Source organism: Callithrix jacchus, chromosome 8 (genome assembly GCF_049354715.1).
Source record: "Callithrix jacchus isolate 240 chromosome 8, calJac240_pri, whole genome shotgun sequence".
Classification (NCBI taxonomy): domain Eukaryota; kingdom Metazoa; phylum Chordata; class Mammalia; order Primates; family Cebidae; genus Callithrix; species Callithrix jacchus.
This window is the reverse complement of record NC_133509.1, coordinates 12,730,794-12,746,176: the sequence shown is the minus strand read 5'-3', so window position 1 is coordinate 12,746,176 and position 15,383 is coordinate 12,730,794. Positions and strand designations below refer to the sequence as shown.

General features: G+C 38.0%; 1 protein-coding gene across 10 annotated transcripts in view; it reads left to right on the top strand.

The window, feature by feature from the left end:
* DENND4A (DENN domain containing 4A) overlaps nucleotides 1–15,383 on the top strand; it is a 120,878-nt gene that overhangs the window by 51,262 nt on the left and 54,233 nt on the right. For all 10 annotated transcript variants that reach the window (XM_002753255.6, XM_009005087.5, XM_009005086.5 and 7 more), the window contains 3 exons: nucleotides 1,564–1,664; nucleotides 8,820–9,038; nucleotides 11,464–11,609. In XM_002753255.6, coding sequence (XP_002753301.4) covers nucleotides 1,564–1,664; nucleotides 8,820–9,038; nucleotides 11,464–11,609 — 466 coding nt within the window. The remainder of the gene's footprint in view (nucleotides 1–1,563; nucleotides 1,665–8,819; nucleotides 9,039–11,463; nucleotides 11,610–15,383) is intronic.

The following is a 15,383-nucleotide window of genomic DNA, read 5'->3' as shown; positions in this document are numbered from 1 at the left end:
TGCTATTGAAATTAAAAAAATGATTCAATAAATAAAAAGTAGAGTCAGCTGGGCACAGTGCCTCTCGCCTATAATCCTAACAGTTTCACAGGGAGAAACAGGATGATTCCTTAAAATGTGGAGTTCAAGTCAAGCTTGGGCAACAAAGCAAGACCTCATCTCTGCAAAATAAAAACTAGCAGCCTGTAGAGGTCTGCACCTGTAGTCTCAGCTGCTTGGGAGGGTGAGGTGGGAGTACCACTTGAGCCTGGGAGTTAAGCCTGCAGTGAGCCATGATCATGCCACTGCACTCCACCCTGGGTGACAGAGTAAGATGTTGTCTCTTTTTTTTTTTTTTCCTTATTTTTTTATTGCATTTTAAGTTTTGGGGTACATGTGCAGAGCATGCAATACAGTTGCATAGGTACACACATGGCAGTGTGTTCTGTTTGCTTTCACCCCTTCACCCACATTTGGCATTTCTCCCCAGGCTATCCCTCCCCACTTCCCCCTCCCACTGGCCCTCCCCTTTTGATGTTGTCTCTTAAAAAAAATATGTGGAGTCATCAAAGCTATCTTTAAATCCAACTGTATTGTAATAGCTATAATAAAGGAGATTATAGGAGCCTGTCCCAGAAACAAAGATACAATAGTTCCTTCCGTTATCCACAGTTTAGCTTTCCATAATTTCAGTTATCTGTGGCCAACTGCAGTCTGAAAGTAGGTGAGTATAGTACAATAAGTTATTTTGAGAGGGAGAGCCCACATTCACATAATGTTTATTAATGTTGTTATGATTCTATTTTATTATAAATTATTGTTATTAATCCCTTGCTGTGCCTGATTTATAAATTGAACTTTATCATAGGCATATATGCTTGGGAAAAAACATCATAAATATGGGGTTCGAACTGTCTGTGATTTCAGGCATCCACTGGGAGTCTTGGAATCTATCCCCTGCAGATAAGAACTGCTTTGTCATTTTTTAATAGATACTCTCTTTAGTAGTTATACAAGTATTTCACAATTCTATACTTTATTCAAGTAATTTAATATTTCTTTTTTGAAAGAAACAAAAATGATCCTTACTTATACTCTTAGGAAACCAAGAAACTTAAGTATTTAAATATACCAGAGTATTTTGATAAGTTCTGTGGATCATGAGTTTATTTATTGAAAGTTTTTGTAGTGCTTTTTCTTATATAAGAAAAAACCTTAATAGTAGGATTTTTCTAATATGTAGGTGTCTAAGCACACTTAAATGGGGATTAAGAGTAATGATCACCACATTAAGCTTTGTGGTGATTAGCAAGATTCCAAATCAACTGGAATTTACTCAGTATAAATATAAATTTTTGAGCTATATTTAATACAAGGTTCTATCCTCATACAAATTAATTTTTAAATATTTAGCATGCCAATTTACTCCTATATGATTTTTCTCTTGTTAATTGGAATATTTTGTACGTTTTTCATTTTTCATTCAATGTTTTATCTTTTGCCATTTTTATGTATAACAGATATGTACCTTCCCCCTCCAAAAGATCATGTAACAAATATATTTCTGTTGTTATTTAATCTTAGAACTGGTGACAAGAAAAATGTAGCCTGGAAGATACTTCCAAAGAAGCCATGTAAAAATCTGATGAACACACTGAATAATTTGCACCAGCAATTGGCAAAATGTAAGTGGATAACTTAATTAAAGGGTGGAATTTAATCTGATAAAGGGACTCCAATTACTTTGCTTATAAAAGAATAATGTTTTATAATTACTTATAAAATAATGTTTATCTAGCAGAAAATGGTTTTACAATTTTAAAGACATGATTATTAAAGCAAAATTTGTTAGAAGTTGAATGAGAGATTTATAAAATACTTGTTTTATATCTACCAAACATAGAACCATCTTAGAAGAATAAAATTCAAAACGATGTTAAGGTGGTTGTTTAATTTTACCATTACTGAAATACCATGGAAAAAATGCAAGTTTCCACCTATATATTGTTTCTTTTTTTCTTTTGAGACAAGTTCTTGCTTTCTCACCCAGGGTTTAGTGCAATGGCACAAACATGGTTCACTACGGCCTTGACCTCTTGGGTTCAAGTAGTCTTGCCACTTCAAGCCTCCTGAGTAACTGGGACTATAGACACAATGAGACACTCACTACACCTGGCTAATTTTTCAATTTGTTATAGAGACAGGGTCTTGTTATGTTGTTCTGGGCTAAAGCAGTCCCTCTTCGATTTCTCAAAGTGCTGGGATTACAGGCGTGAGCCACCGTGCCTGGCATATTTTCTTCATACATACAATAGAAAATTAGTTTTGAGGAGAACGATCCAAGATGGCCGATTGCTAACAACCGGGGATTGCAGCTCTCAGGGAAGGCGCGGAGAACTAGAGGACGCCACACTTTCAGACAAATTCTGGTCGCTCACAGAGCAGAAGATCCCCAGTGGAGGAAACACACGGGTGGCCAGCGCGACTCTCGTGGCCGGTGCAGTGGTTCCGCCAGCACCTCGGCACAGCAGCTCTCGGAGCAGAGTAAACAGGTTCGGAGGACCCACACAGGTCCCCAGCAGGACACCAGAGCCCAGCAAAGCGGCTGTGACGGCACCTCGGCGCAGCAGCGCTCAACGCAGAGTAAACGGGACCGGTTCCCCTTCTGACCAAGGTTTGGAGCCCCAGGAAGGCAGAGTCGCCTACTACACACAAGAAGGAAGCCCGACAGGAGAATCCTGGGAAGAAAAACACCATCAGTTTTAACGCCGCTGCTCTGGCCCTGGGAACTAACAACCTGGACATCCACTCAAGAGACCTAATCTGAAAGTTGGTAATTTCAAAGACGACAGGAGGATACATTTACAATGATGGGAAGAAACCAGCATAAAAAAGCTGAGAATACTCAAAGTCAGAACGCCTCTCCCTCTAAAGATGATCACAGTTCCACATCAACAATGGAACAAGGCTTGATGGAGAATGAGTGCATCCTGATGACAGAATCACTCTTCAAGGAATGGATAATAACAAACTTTGGTGAGTTAAAAGAACACATACTGTTTTCGTAGAGACTTGCTGAAGGATTAAAAGGATTTTCTCTTTTGGAAAAAAAAAAAAAAAAAAAGAACATGTTGTAGCCCAACATAAAGAAACTAGGAACTTTGAAAAAAAGTTTGATGAAATCCTATTGAGAATAGACAACTTAGAGAGGAGTATGAGTGAAATAATGGAACTGAAGAATACAATACAGGAACTCCGAGAAGTATGCACAGGTTTAAACACTCGAATTGTTCAAGCAGAAGAAGGGATATCAGAGGTCAAAGTCCAACTTAATGAAATAAAACGTGAAGAAAAGATTAGAGAAAAAAGGATAAAAAGGAATGAGCAAAGTCTCCAAGAAATGTGGGACTATGTGAAAAGACCAAATTTACGTTTGATAGGTGTACCTGAATGCGACGGAGAGAATGAATCCAAGCTGGAAAATATTCTTCAGGATATTATTCAGGAAAATTTTCCTAACCTAGCAAAGCAGGTCAACATTCAACCCCAGGTAATACAGAGAACACCACAAAGATATTCCTCAAGAAGAGCAACCCCAAGGCACATAATCGTTAGATTCACCAGGGTTGAAATGAAGAAGAAAATACTAAGGGCAGCCAGAGAGAGAGGTCAGGTTACCCACAAAGGCAAGCCTATCAGACTTACAGCAGATCTCTCAGCAGAAACTCTACAAGCCAGAAGAGAGTGGGGGCCAATATTCAACATCCTCAAAGAACAGAACTTTCAGCCCAGAATTTCATATCCAGCCAAACTAAGCTTCACAACTGAAGGAAAAATAAAATCTTTTATGAACAAGCAAGAACTCAGAGATTTTATTACCACCAGGCCTGCTTTACAAGAGCTTCTGAAAGAAGCATTACACACAGAAAGAAACAACCAGTATTAGCCTTTCTAAAAATACACCAAAAAGTAAAGAGCACCAACATAAAGAAGAATTTATACCAACGACTGGATAAAACAGCCGGTCAACATCAAATGGCAGTAACTCTAAATTTAAATTGACTAAATCCCCCAATCAAAAGACACAGCCAAAACCCAAGGGCATGTTACATCCAGACCTGTTTCACATGCAAGGATACACAAAGACTCAAAACAAAGGGATGGAGAAAGATTTACCAACCAAATGGAGAGCAAAAATAAATAAATAAAAAGCAGGAGTTGCAATTCTCGTATCGGATAAAATAGATTTTAAAGCAACAAAGATATAGTGGTAAAAGGATCAATGCAACAACAAGAGCTAACGATCCTAACACCCAGATACGAGACTTAGATTCAATGAGACAGAAAATTAATAAGGATATCAAGGACTCGAACTCAGATCCGGAACAAGTAAACTTAATAAATATTTATAGAGCTCTCCACTTCAAATACACAAAATATACATTCTTGTCAATACCACATCACACCTACCCATAAGTTTAAATGAAACATTGCTTGGCCATTATTAATACCCAATTTTTTTCAAAATAAAGCAATATTTCCATTTACTCTCCCTCTTTCTCTTCCTCTTTCTTCCTCTCCTTTACTTATTTTTTTTTTCTTTCCTTCTCTCAAAAAAAAAAAGAAATCAACTTGTGAACCTCTAGATCCAGGTCAGCAATGTCTCTCTCATTGCTTGATTTCCTTCCTTCCCTTCCCTTCCCTCCCTCCCTCCCTCCCCGCTTCCTCCCTTCCTTCCTTCCTTCCTTCCTTCCTTCCTTCCTTCCTTCCTTCCTTCCTTGCTTCCTTCCTTCCTTCCTTCATCCCTTCCTTCCTCCCTACCGTCCTTCTTCCCGCCCTTCCTGCCTTCCTTCCCCCCCCAAAAAAAAGAAAATTAGTTTTGAAAATCTAAGACAAATGGCATAAACTACATTAGAAAATGCTGATGATTTCAGTGGGGTAAGAGCCAAGTCACATGTTTTTCACCTTCAGTGGTTCTTAATGCTGTGTTTACTTTTTAAAATTTTTAATTTTGGGGGGTGCTTCTCAAATAGTGTGAAAATAGAAGTTTGCCAATAGCATTAAGAAAGTAATCAAAATGAAAATTGATTAGGATATGGAATATTTCTATTTAAAAAGTTTATATAAGAATATATCTTGACTTATCCAGAATTATTGATTGGAAGAATTAATCTTTCGTTTCCTTGTCTAATATTCTTGGTATTATACAGATGACCCATTCAGAATCTATAACTTAATACTTACTATATGAAGTATGGTCAATAGTATTTGACGTTCACATTTATGTATCAGGTACAATAGAAGCATAGGAGGTAGCCTACATCCTTGAGGGTTCATCATAATGTACAGTGTAGTTGGGAATAGAGATGGATAAAAACAATATTTACAAAGTACACTTAATAACAACTAGATAATTCCAAAGAAGCTCATAAAATTGGGATATTATACAAATGACATCAAATATAACAAGATTTTGCCTTATGGAACAAATAAGTCATGCATCTAATACTATTTGTTACCTACTTAATTGCTTTCTAAAAGTGTTTGCACTTCTTTTGAATAGCTGAGAAGCCCAACAGCAATTGTAGCAATATTTAAATATTATTAACATCAGCTGGGCAGGGTGGCTCAGGCCTGTAATCCCAGTACTTTGGGAAGCTGAGGCAGGTAGATCGCTTGAGTCCAGCAGTTTGAGACCATCCCGGGCAACGTGATGAAACCTTGTCTCTAAGAAAAGTACAAAAATTAGCTGGGCATGGTGGCAACGCACCTACTTAGGTGGCTGAAGTGGGAGGATCACTTGAGTCCTGGAGGTCAAGGCTGTAGTGAGCCATGATCACACTACTGCGTTCCAGCTTGAGTGACAGAGCAAGACCCTAACTCAAATTAATTATTTATTAATAATGAAATAGCCCATTTAGCTTTTGTGAAAGGCAGAATCTCAAAGGTTAAAACTACAAACATTTAAATAATATTGATAATTAAGGATTGTATAACACTTTATAGCTTCAGAGCACTTTCACATACATTCTTTTATATTACAACTATGAGAATGAGTTTGAAGGAAGCATATAGTAGCTTGTCACAGATCATGCAGTTAACAAAGATGAAGCTGGGATTAAAACCTAGGCTTTCTTAGCTGGGCGCAGTGGCTCACACGTATAATCCCAGCACTTTGGGAGGCTGAAGCAGGCGGATCATTTGAGGTCAGGAGTTTGAGACCAGCCTGGCCAACATAGTGAAATCCCATCTCTACTAAAAATACAAAAATTAGCCAGACACGGTGGCATGTGCTTGTTGTTCCAGCTACTTGGGAAGCTGAGGCTGGAGAATTGCTTGAACCTGGGAGGTGGAGGTTGCAGTGAGCCGAGATCATGCCACTGCACTCCAGCCTGGGCGACAGAGCAAGACTCCATCTAAAAAATAAAAATAAAAAAGCAAAATCCCTAGGCTTTCTGGTTCCAGGGCTTACATTCTTCTACTAGTTTCACTTTTTTGGACAATAAGTACTCCTCCAAAAACTCTTGAAGATGATTAATTGTTCCTTATATTTTAAAAATTTGAAGTAATAACAGACTTTTTTTCCTAACCCTTTGAGATTTGATGCTTCATGACATTTGAATAGAATGTAATGTATTTCCTACCAAGTACATTCTCTGACATCACTACAGTGTAACCATGAAAATCAGGAAATTAACATTGAGCATTACTGCCATCCTAACCCTCAAACCAACCGCATTCAAGTTTTGCCAGTTACCATAATGTTCTTTATAACAAAACGATCCAATTCCAAATCAGGTGTTGTATGCAGTTTCAAGTCCCTTTATTTGCTTTGACTCCTAAACAGTTCCCCAGATTTTCTGCCACCTTTGCAGATTATGCTTACCATTGTAGAATTGTCCATGGTGTGGGGTTTGTCTGAGCATTCTCATGATAAATGCAGGCCACCCATCTTTTTTTTTTTTTTTTTTGAGACAGGGTCTCTCACTGTGTCACCCACGCTGGAGTGCAGTGGCACAATCACAGTTTATGGCAGCCACGAGCTCCCAAGCTCAAGTGATCCTCCCACACGGCCTCCTGAGAAGCTAGGACTACAGTCACAAGCCACCACACCCAGCTAATTAAAAAAATTTTTATTTGTAGAGATGGTTTCACTGTATTGCCAGGCTGGTCTTGAACTTCTGGGCTCAAGTGATCGTCCCACTTCAACCTCCTAAAGTGCTAGTATTACAGATGTGAGCCACTGCACCTGGCCCAGGTCACACATCTTTGACAGGAATATCACAGAAGTGATGCTTGTCTCTCACTGCATCCTTATATCAGTTTGCACACTATTTTGCTTTGTCCCATTATTGATGAAGATACTCACTTTGATCATTTGATTAAGGTGGTGTCTACTAGACTTCTGTAAAATTACTCGTTTACTATCTAATGGTTTTAGCATTGAATTATCCAGGAAGAAGAATTGTTTTTTATATTTTAATCCTTGTGTGTTCTTCGGATAGGTACTTATATTTAAAAATAAAAAAAAAAAAAGGAAAGAAGGACTGTTGCATTTGCCCTGCGCCCAGCAGGCACAGGGTAAATAGTCCTTTCCTTTTTTTTCAGTCTGTTTTCAATAAGTAAGACACAGACATGAATAAATACAAGAGGGAATGTCACTGCTGCTTTGAAAAAGCCATGTAGATGTGTAATATATAAGATGCATATATATATATGTATATATTTATTTATTCATATGAAGAGTGAGAGCAAGTATATGCACATAACATGCAAAGCGGCCGGGCACGGAGCCTCATGCCTATAATCTCAGCACTTTACAAGGCCCAGGTTGGCGGATCATCTGAAGTCAGGAATTGGAAACCAGCCTCGCCAACATGGTGAAACCATGTCTCTACTAAAACCACAAAAATTAGATGGGTGTAGTGATGGGTGGTTTTAATCCCAGCTACTTGGAAGGCTGAAGCAGGAGAATCTCTCAAGCCTGGGAGGCGGAGGCTGCAGTGAGCTGAGATTGTGCCACTGGACTCGATCCAGCCTGGGTGATGGAGTGAGACACTCTCAAAAACCAAACCCAAAAATCAAACAAACAAAACATGCAAAGCTTTTGAGGGAAAAGAGAGCTATTTTTGAAATATTTTCATATGTACTAGTTTATGTATAATCTTCGAGGTGGTGAGAGAACAATGGAGATAATTCTGGATGAAGATTTGAGAAATCTGTTTATATAAGTTATTATTATTATTCTCTTTTATCTGTCATGTCATTTCCCCTCTCAGGCATGTGTGAAATGGTAGTGGTGTGGGTGGTATAGTAGACACGGCTGTTGATTCTTTCTAGTGCAAATACTCTGTGAGCCTATGAATGATATGTATTCTGACACGTATTTATGTGAACAGCTTTCTGATATTCTGTTGCTTTCTAGGTTGTAATCATTATTTATTATATATAGTTATTTTAGAACACGAACTTTAAAAAACATTTTTGTAGAGACAGAATCTCTCTATGTTGCCCAGGCTAGTCTTGAACTCCTAGCCTCAAGTGATCCTCCTGTCTTGGTCTGGGATTACAGGCATGAGCTACCATGGCCAGGCTGAACTTTTTTTTCCTCGTGGTAGTGAGATAAACGGGTAGCTTTGTAAATTTGGATAAAATCTACTCAACGGAGCCTACAAAATGTTATGGCAAGTTTTGCTAAGGTTTATATATAATTAAGTTTTATAAACAAAGAGTTGAGGTGGCTTGGGTCTTTTTGAAAACACAACAAAATTACATTGATAGCATTGTGAGTGTTAGTTTTGTGATTTTGGAGAAAACACTAATACTTTATGTCTTCACAGTGCAGCAGAGACCAAGAGATGATGGACTAATGGATTTAGCAATGAATGACTATGATTTTAATTCTGGAAAGAGGTTGCACATGATAGATTTGGAAATCCAAGAGGCATTTTTGTTTTTCATGGCCTCTATTTTAAAAGGTTATAGATCGTACTTAAGGCCAATAACACAAGCCCCATCTGAGACAGCCACAGATGCAGCCTCTCTTTTTGCCTTACAAGGTGAGTGACTGCATGGTTTTAAAGTTTTCATGTCATCAAGCTTTGTGATGATTCAATTGCTCTCTGTGCTAATAGCTCATATTTATGAGAATGCATACCTGTTTTGAGGAGTATGTGAATACCAGCTTTGTTGATTACCCATTTCCATAGGACTAGTTATTTTTCAGGCATATTAGATATATAATGTTATACCCAAGCGAGTTAGAAGGAAAGTGCCACACTCTGAGATCTAATTGTGAGTCCTTTACTGCTGGCAACTGAGAGTCAGCTCATGCCGTGAGAAAGGGGTTGGATTTTCTTGTGTATGTTGCTCAGGGTAAGGGGGCAAAGTGGAATTTTACAGAAGCAGAATAAGCAAGTTAGGGGAGGAGGCTGGTAACTAGGAGGCAGGAAGCTCCTATGATTGTTGATTAACTAAGGAGGGAGGGTATACACAAGCAATTCCCGTGATTGCTGGTTATGAAGGGGGGCATTCGGTACTTTACATACAATTAATCAAAGGGGTATTCACAACAGCAAGTGGGCTTGTCAGGCAGTATATGGTTACAACAGTTATATGTTTCTATGGTTCTAAGAACACATGACCCAGCACAGTGTGACCCAGGTATGCACTCAAGGGGGAAATGGCGGGGCAGGGAAGCCAAGATGGAGTCAGTCAGGCTCACTTCTAAGTTGGAGTTAGTTTGGTTAACCTCAAAAATTCCATTAGCAAATATGCAGGAGAAAAATATAGAGCCTCCCAGCCATACACCAGCTGCACTTTGTTTTGTCACATGTGTTGAGATACTGATACTTTCAGCTTTCAGAGCAGCAGGCAGTATTGAGGATACAGAGGAACCTCTTGAGTGGTCACCTCCAGGCTTGAATAACCTCATTTATTTTATTTCCGTATACTTCACAAATATTTTCAGATATTGTGTACTGTACAAATATTTACAAATATTTCCTATCTGTGCCATGAAGTAAAAAAAAGTTGGGAAGTTCTGGAGTGTAACTGGTTTTATAATACATATTTACTTTTGAGGTGAACCAAACTAACTCCATCTTAGAAGTGAGCCTGACTGACTCCATCTTAGCTCCCCCCTCCACCATTTCCCCCTTGAGTGCATACCTGGCTCACACTGTGATGGGTGATGTGTACTTAGAAATATAGAAAGATGTAACTGTTGTAACCACATCCTGCTTGACAAGCCCACTTGCTATTGTGAATACCCCCTTGATTGTATGTAAAGTACCAAATGCCCCCCTTGATAAGCAGCAATCATGTGAACTGCTTGTGTATACCCTCCTTAGTTAATCATCAATCATGGGAGCCTCCTGCCTCCTAGTTACCAGCCTAACTGGCTTATTCTGCTTCTGTAAAATTTCACTTTGCCCCCTTACCCTGAGCAACACATAAAAGGAAATCCAACCCCTTCCTTGGGGCCGAGAGATTTTGAGCGTGAGCTGACTCTCGGCTGCTAGTAATAAAAGACTCACAATTAGATCTCAGAGTGTGGCACTTTCCTTCTAACTCGCTCAGGTATAATACTTTCTTTTGTAGTATTTAACATTTGAAAGAGAAATTAATTTAATAAGTATATGTTAAGTACCTCCAAATGCTGGGCATGGGGTATATAGTGGTATGTAGAAGAGACATGGCCAAAAAAAGAGAAAAAGATGAGAGGCATGGTTATTTCTCTCAAGAGCTTAGAGTCAAGAGAATAGGCAATTAGAAATAGTGAGTGAACAACTTCAGTTCACAACCTCATATCACAGAACGCTTTTCTGAAGAAAGTAACATCTGATCCATTATCTGAAAGATTAGTAGAAATTATCCAGAAAAAGGTAAAATAGGAGAGTGTTGTAGGCAGAGAGAACAGTTTACACAGTCCTTGAGAATGGAAGGAGCTTGAATTCCTTCCCCTGAAAGAAGACCCAAGTGCAGTGTAACTGATAATTAGTAAGGTGAAATCAGAAAATAAACTTTTTCTCTGTTTTCAATAAGTAAGACACAAACATGAATGAATAAAAGAGGGGATGTTACTGCTGCTTTGGAAAAGCCGTGTGTGTGTGTGTGTGTGTGTGTGTGTGTGTGTGTGTGTTTATATTTATATGGAGAGAATAAGAGCAAATATGGGTACATAATATGCAAAGCTCTTGAGGGGAAGAGAGCATTTTCAAATGTACTAGTTTATCATCTTCAAGATGGTAAGAGAACAATGGAGACAATACTGGATGAAGATTTGAGAGATCTGGGTTTATGTTCCTTTCTTGTTACTCTCGCATTTCTTTGTCAGGTCATTTCCCTGCTCAGAGCATATGCAGAATGGTAGTGGTGTGGGAGTATAGGTGACATGGTTGTTCAGATTGTTCCTAGTGCAAATATTCTGTGAACCTCTGAATAATACTATGTATTCTGACATTATATATTTATGTTGAACAGCTTTCTTAAGAAGCCGGGATCGGTCACATCAAAAATTCTATAACATGATGACCAAAACACAAATGTTTATTCGCTTCATTGAAGAATGTTCTTTTGTTAGTGACAAAGATGCAAGCCTGGCATTTTTTGATGATTGTGTAGATAAAGTAAGTAATGGTACCTCTACAATGCCCTAACTTATTTTGTGTGACTATTATAAATGTTTTGAGTTGTTTCTATTTATAACTTTTAACAAAATCTAAATTTCATTTTCATCATTGACTACTTATAATGAAAGTTTTGGTAGCTTGTTAGAAATTATAGAATGCACTTCTTACAATTACCTTGAAGGATTTTACTAAATCATAAGTTTTATTTTAGCAATCAAGTCCCTAACCCTCCCTGCCTACTTACAAAACTGGGAATTTTTTTGCCAGCCTGTGCACTTCAGCTTGAATGGCTGTAATTTTCACCTCTTCTTTTTGTTTGAGATGGGTCATCACATGCTAAAAGTAGGTATAAAAGTATAAGAAATGTTTTACCTGAATATTTCTCCAATTGAGAATGAGTTTTTAGCTTAAATTAATTAGTTCTATAATTTTAAATTTATGTATGAAACCTTTCCCTTCAGTCTTAGTATCATTAGGTGAGACAGAGCAAGGCAGGTATTCATGCTGAAGAGAGAGGAGATAGTAGAATGGTAGTCCAGAGAGGAGTTTCAAAACCTGAATAGGGTGCAGAAAGAGGAACAGCCTAGCTGGAATATTGGATTTCAAGCCAGGTAAGGAGAGTATTCCTGGAGAGGCATAATCTAACATGGAGAAGTAGAGGACAGGCAATCTAAAGAGGGTGTCCATCTTCAGGAGCAGACTGCAGGGTATCAGAACCTAAACAGGATAAGAAGAGCACTCATACAGAGAGGTGACCACAACGCAAAATATCAGAGTCTGAGCAGGATGAGGAGAGTATCCTCATGGGGATAACAAGGAAAGCAAATGAGGTATCAGAGTTTGATCTAGATGAAAGAGGTGCCAGCATGGTGGGGTGGGATTTGGTCTAGAAGCAGTTATCAAAACCAAATTAAGGGCTGGGCATGGTGGCTTACACCTGTAATCCCAGCACTTTGGGAGGCTGTGGCAGGCAGATCACAAGGTCAAGAGATTGAGACCATCCTGGCCAATATGATGAAACCCTGTCTACTAAAAATTAGCTAGGCATGATGGTGCATTTCTGTAATCCCAGCTACTTGGGAGGTTGAGGCAGGAAAATTGCTTGAACCTGGGAGGCAGAGGTTGCAGTGAGATCGCAGCACTGCACTCCAGCTTGGCGATGAAGTAAGACTCCATCTCAAAAAAAAAAAAAACAAAAACTAATTATGGTGAAGAAGTCATCTGCATGGGAGAAGTGTGGTGGTGAAGATGGGAGAATGTTACCTATGGGGGAGATTGATCAAAAAAGTATATTAAAGATAATAAAGTTTCTTATTGAGAGAAGAGATTTACAAATACAGAAGTAAAGAAAACTAAGATGAACCCTGTAGTGTTTTAATAGAATTGGAGATTTGGTATAGTCTCATTGGTTTTCAATTTAGGTACAGAAATAAGTGTAGATGTAAGCATATGTGTCTGTGTGTGTGTGTGTATAGACATATATTCCCTACCTCTGTACACTGAGAGGACCTGGAAGCAGCCATACCCCAACAGCAGTGAGCACAGCTAACATATAGATTTTGTCTTCTAAATACCATTCTCCACTAAACGGATCAGGACTCAAAAAAATGGTCAGCCCCAGATTTAGGGCAAGGACATTATGTGATAAGCCCTAAAGTATCTTGTTCTAGAAAACCAAGAATTGCTCCAAGAATGATGGAGACATGTTAAAACAAAACATGCACAGAAGTCAATTTTAAGGGATTTCCAAAGGCAAATCTAGGATAATTTGAACATTTCATATTAGTAATAGATTAGCCCATTGAGTAAAATGAGAAACCGTGAGTTGTCACAGGTATCAGTCAATCTGTTGAAAGTCATCTGATGAGAAGCAGGATCTTACAGAGTTATTAAGGACCTCCCCACAAAATGTATATTAATGACAAAGGGGAAAAGAGTAACTTTATAGTGGAAAAGCCTGGCAAATATCATTTTAATCAAGTTATCAAAGTGAACATCATCTATAATGGGACAAGTCAACACTGTGTGCCCCTAATTGACTGCAATGAGAATACAACATCAATTCTGTAATATTCCTGCAAAAATGTAATCTCAAGGAAACACCGGACAAACACATAGTAAATGATATACTACAGAATACTTCTTCTGTAATCTACAAAGTATTAAGGTTAAGAAAGTAAAGTAAAAACGGAGAAATTTGTCTAAAGTGAAATAAGGAGACTTGGCAACCAAATGCAGTGCTTAGTTAAGAGCTAGATCTCAACATTATTAGGTTAGATCTAGATTATTATTATTAGATCAACATTATTAAGTTAGATCTAGTTTATATTAATATAACATTATTAGGTTATGTCTAGATCATAACATTATTAGGTTAATTGACAAAACTTGAATGTGGCTTAAGGATTACATAGTAGTAATGTATTAATGTGTTGATTTCCAGTCATAACGTATGTTAATTTCCAGTTAATTATATTTCTACAGGAGAAGGTCTTCATTTGTAGGGAGTATAAAAGTATTCAGGGATGATGATGGGTCATCATCAGCTCAGCAACTTACTCTCTAAGATTAAGGGAAGAAGTTACCTGTACTAAAACTTTTCTGTAAATTTGTATTTAAATAGGTATATAGTATCCATGTCTTATACCCATGATAATAGAAAAAAGGAAGAACTCAAAGTTGTATTATGTATGATCACAACAGTTTATAACTTTGAGATTATTTAAAGAAGTTCATCACTTTCAAATTTATGTGATTGTGAAAGAAAATTAGTGTTTTTTTTTTTTTAAACAGCCAAACTACAACTCATCCCTTGATATTCAGAAATTGGCGCAATTCTGAGTTTAACGTAAAATGGCCTTATTGATTGCTAAATAAGTAACAAATGTGTCTTATAAAAATGAACAGTGATTCTCACTGTGAATAGGAAAATAGTATAATAGGAAAAACACTACATTGGGAATCAGAAGTACTTTAATCTTGACTATTATACTTGTGACTTTAGTCATTTAGTCTTTCTATGTTGTTTTCTTATGTATGTTTTTAAAATGTTTTTTGTTTTGTTTTCGAGACGGAGTTTCACTCTTGTTACCCAGGCTGGAGTGCAATGGCACGATCTCGGCTCACCACAACGTCCACCTCCTGGGTTCAGGCAATTCTCCTGCCTCAGCCTCCTGAGTAGCTGGGATTACAGGCACGCACCACCATGCCCAGCTAATGTTTGTATTTTTAGTAGAGACAGGGTTTCACCATGTTGACCAGGATGGTCTCAATCTTTTGACCTCATGATCCACCCGCCTCAGCCTCCCAAAGTGCTGGGATTACAGGCGTGAGCCACCGCGCCCGGCCTTTAAAATGTTTTGAGGAGAAGTAATTATAGTTGGCTATCTCTTAGTGTTCAGAGTAGTGTTGTATAAACTAAAAAGTAGAAAAATTACTATTTTTGCATTTAGCTGGGTTTTATTCACATTCATACATTAATGGTTCCTTTATCTTTTCATAACAGAAATGTTCAATTTTTGAATGATTTGTACATATGAACAGCAGGAACACATTCAGAACCTTGTAGGCATCTTCCTTTCCTTCAATTTAGAACACCTGAGGGATGGTTGATACAGAGAAATACTATTTCTGTTGCTGTTGGGGAATTAATAAATGAAAGTATCCAGAAATATCATCCCTAGTTCTTTCTTGAAAATGCTTTGGAATAGGGAAAAGGTGGATACACAATATTACTTGCTTAAAACTCACAATTCTTTTTCTCATAGAAAC